Genomic DNA, 2,374 nt, shown 5'->3' with positions numbered 1-2,374 from the left:
ATTAAATTATAATTTTTAAAAAAAATTATTTAAATATTTATGAAAAATTAAAAATAATATTTTTTATAATAATTTTTTTAATTTATTTATAAATTATTTTTAATATAAATATTTATTGTTTAAACTCTTTTTTCAAGAAGTGCGTTTATCAAAATTAGACCAAAATCTAAAAAGCCAACTACAATATAAACTAACTCATAACAACTTTTTTTATTTTTATTTTTAAAAATTAAAATAATAAAAATTGCTTTTTTTTAAGTTTTTTACTTCTAAAAAATAATAATATCAATGTTTAATGCAATTTTTAAATCTAAATTGCAGTTTTTTAAAAAGTTATTCATGCAGTCTCTCATAATACTATTATTATTTATCACATTTTTAAAAAATAAATACTTTTAAAATTAAAAATTTAAATATAATTATTTATTATTTAAAATTATTTTTTTAAAAGTAACTTAATTAAGGCCTTTCCTCAATGTGAACCTAATTAGTTTCTTTCTGGAAGTCAAACCAAAATTATTCACAGTTTGCTATTATATTATTAGATTAGATACTAGATATTAGGACTCTATATGTCTAGAGAGAGTATCCAATTATTTGCAAATAGTGTAGTCAATAGTCATATATATAATTTCTCATTATCTGATTAGATAATGTACATTGGATATAATATCTCCATTCAAAGTCTCATCATTCTCAATGCAATAAACAAAAAAACATAAAAGGCTGAGTAGCACCAAAACATCTTCTATTCATATGACCTAAATATGCTAATTTCTAAATTGCGAGGTTGACCGGCACCAAAATAATCAGTTGGAATGACCAGAAACCTTGATGAAAGAATAGTAGCCATAGCAGAGTTTTGAGTGTTTTTTGTAAAAGAATTCATCACTAGACTGCATCCATTTGACTTGGCCGAAATTTGGCACCGATAGTTAGGCAATAACTCTGGCTGAATGCAGAAAACACTGACAGCATTTCCAAGACCCGCCACAAAATTCTGGACTATGAACAACTTTCCACCATTCACTTCTTGAAGTATAGTGACGTCATCATCAGAATCCAGTGTGACCTTGAAAGGCTTATCGTACAAAAACCTCACTCCGGCGCTGGCAGAGGAACCATGCTCAGTTCTATAGTGGGCGGGTAGATCCGAGAATGATGAAACGAAGTCACAATCTGAGTGTGGACAAGAGCATGGGACAAAGTTGCATTGGGATTCATGGCCAGACTTGTCACTGTAACGCAGTGTTTCCGTGCAACCGTATTCGGCATTAGTGCATGGAACTTGAATAGATTCCAGAACTTTCTCCAAGGCTCTGCTACGAATGGAACCTATTGGCAAGGAGCACGAGGCACACTTTTTCTCAAGAATGCGCGAGCAGCAAACAGAGCAAGCAACATGACCATTTTCACACTGATTTACAACCACAATGGAAATGAAAATAAAGTCATTGGATCATAACATCCATTTCACAGTGGAATAGAGAGAGAAGTAGAGTATAAGATACCTGATAGACTGGAGTGGTGAAAGGATTAAAGCAAATGGGGCAATCAAGGACGTCTGGGTCTGAAAGGAAGAAACTGAATGACTTATCTTGTGCATAAGAACCTTTCTTACCTGAGGCTTTGACTGTTACATGTTCATCATCAGAAACTTCTTCTTGTGCGCGAGAGCGATCTTGTTTACGTTTTCGGCTTCTGGCTGCTATGACTTTCTTCATTTCTATGATCTTTCTTTCTGTCTACTCTTTTCACAACTCAAACTCATATACAGAGACTTGAGAATTAGAGAGAGGCACAGAAGCTAAATAGCCCCAAATTTCTTTTCATTAAAAAAATCATCTAATCAATATAGAGGTCATCTGCCATGTACCAAGGCAGTATGCTTTGTATTCTGTGGTGGCATGGGAAAAGGGTGGTTAGGAGGTTGACCGTATTGGACACTTGGCAAGAGAATTATAAAAAAAGAATAGTTAATTAATGTGGAAACCGAGTAAAGTAGGAAAATTTACTGGAATGTTACTGCAAGGGTATATAAGTGGAATTTGAACCCCAAAAAGTTAGGTTTATGTTATGAAATCTGGACTTAGGTTAAAAAGGAAATAAAATAACATCAATATGTCCAAAAAAATCGTAGAGTCCATAAAATTTGATGATAAATTTTTTTTTTGTTATCCAAATACTAAATAGGTAACATCAATCAGTGGAAAAAAAAGTAACAAGTTTACCATTCTTGATTGAAAAGAAAAGAAAGAAAAAAACTAGAAGAACAAATTTACTGAGTAAATAGTAAAAATAAAAAAAATGTTAAATAGATGTTTGAAATCAAATTTTTTTAAAATAAAGTGGTTTATATTAAGACACAAAATTA

The 2,374-nt window shown here is 31.1% G+C and overlaps 1 protein-coding gene across 1 annotated transcript; it reads right to left on the bottom strand.

Annotated features, from left to right (window-relative positions):
* Positions 1-632: 632 nt before the first annotated feature.
* Positions 633-1,904, bottom strand: LOC107472130 (E3 ubiquitin-protein ligase SINA-like 10). The gene is made up of 2 exons (XM_016091684.3): positions 1,512-1,904; positions 633-1,417 (listed from the first exon to the last, which is right to left on the bottom strand). Exons 1-2 carry the CDS (start codon positions 1,722-1,724, stop codon positions 749-751), a joined length of 882 nt encoding a protein of 293 aa, XP_015947170.1. The 5' UTR covers positions 1,725-1,904; the 3' UTR covers positions 633-748.
* Positions 1,905-2,374: the final 470 nt, after the last annotated feature.

The sequence above is a fragment of the Arachis duranensis genome, chromosome 4 (genome assembly GCF_000817695.3).
Source record: "Arachis duranensis cultivar V14167 chromosome 4, aradu.V14167.gnm2.J7QH, whole genome shotgun sequence".
NCBI lineage: Eukaryota > Viridiplantae > Streptophyta > Magnoliopsida > Fabales > Fabaceae > Arachis > Arachis duranensis.
This window is presented reverse-complemented; position numbering and strand designations above follow the sequence as displayed.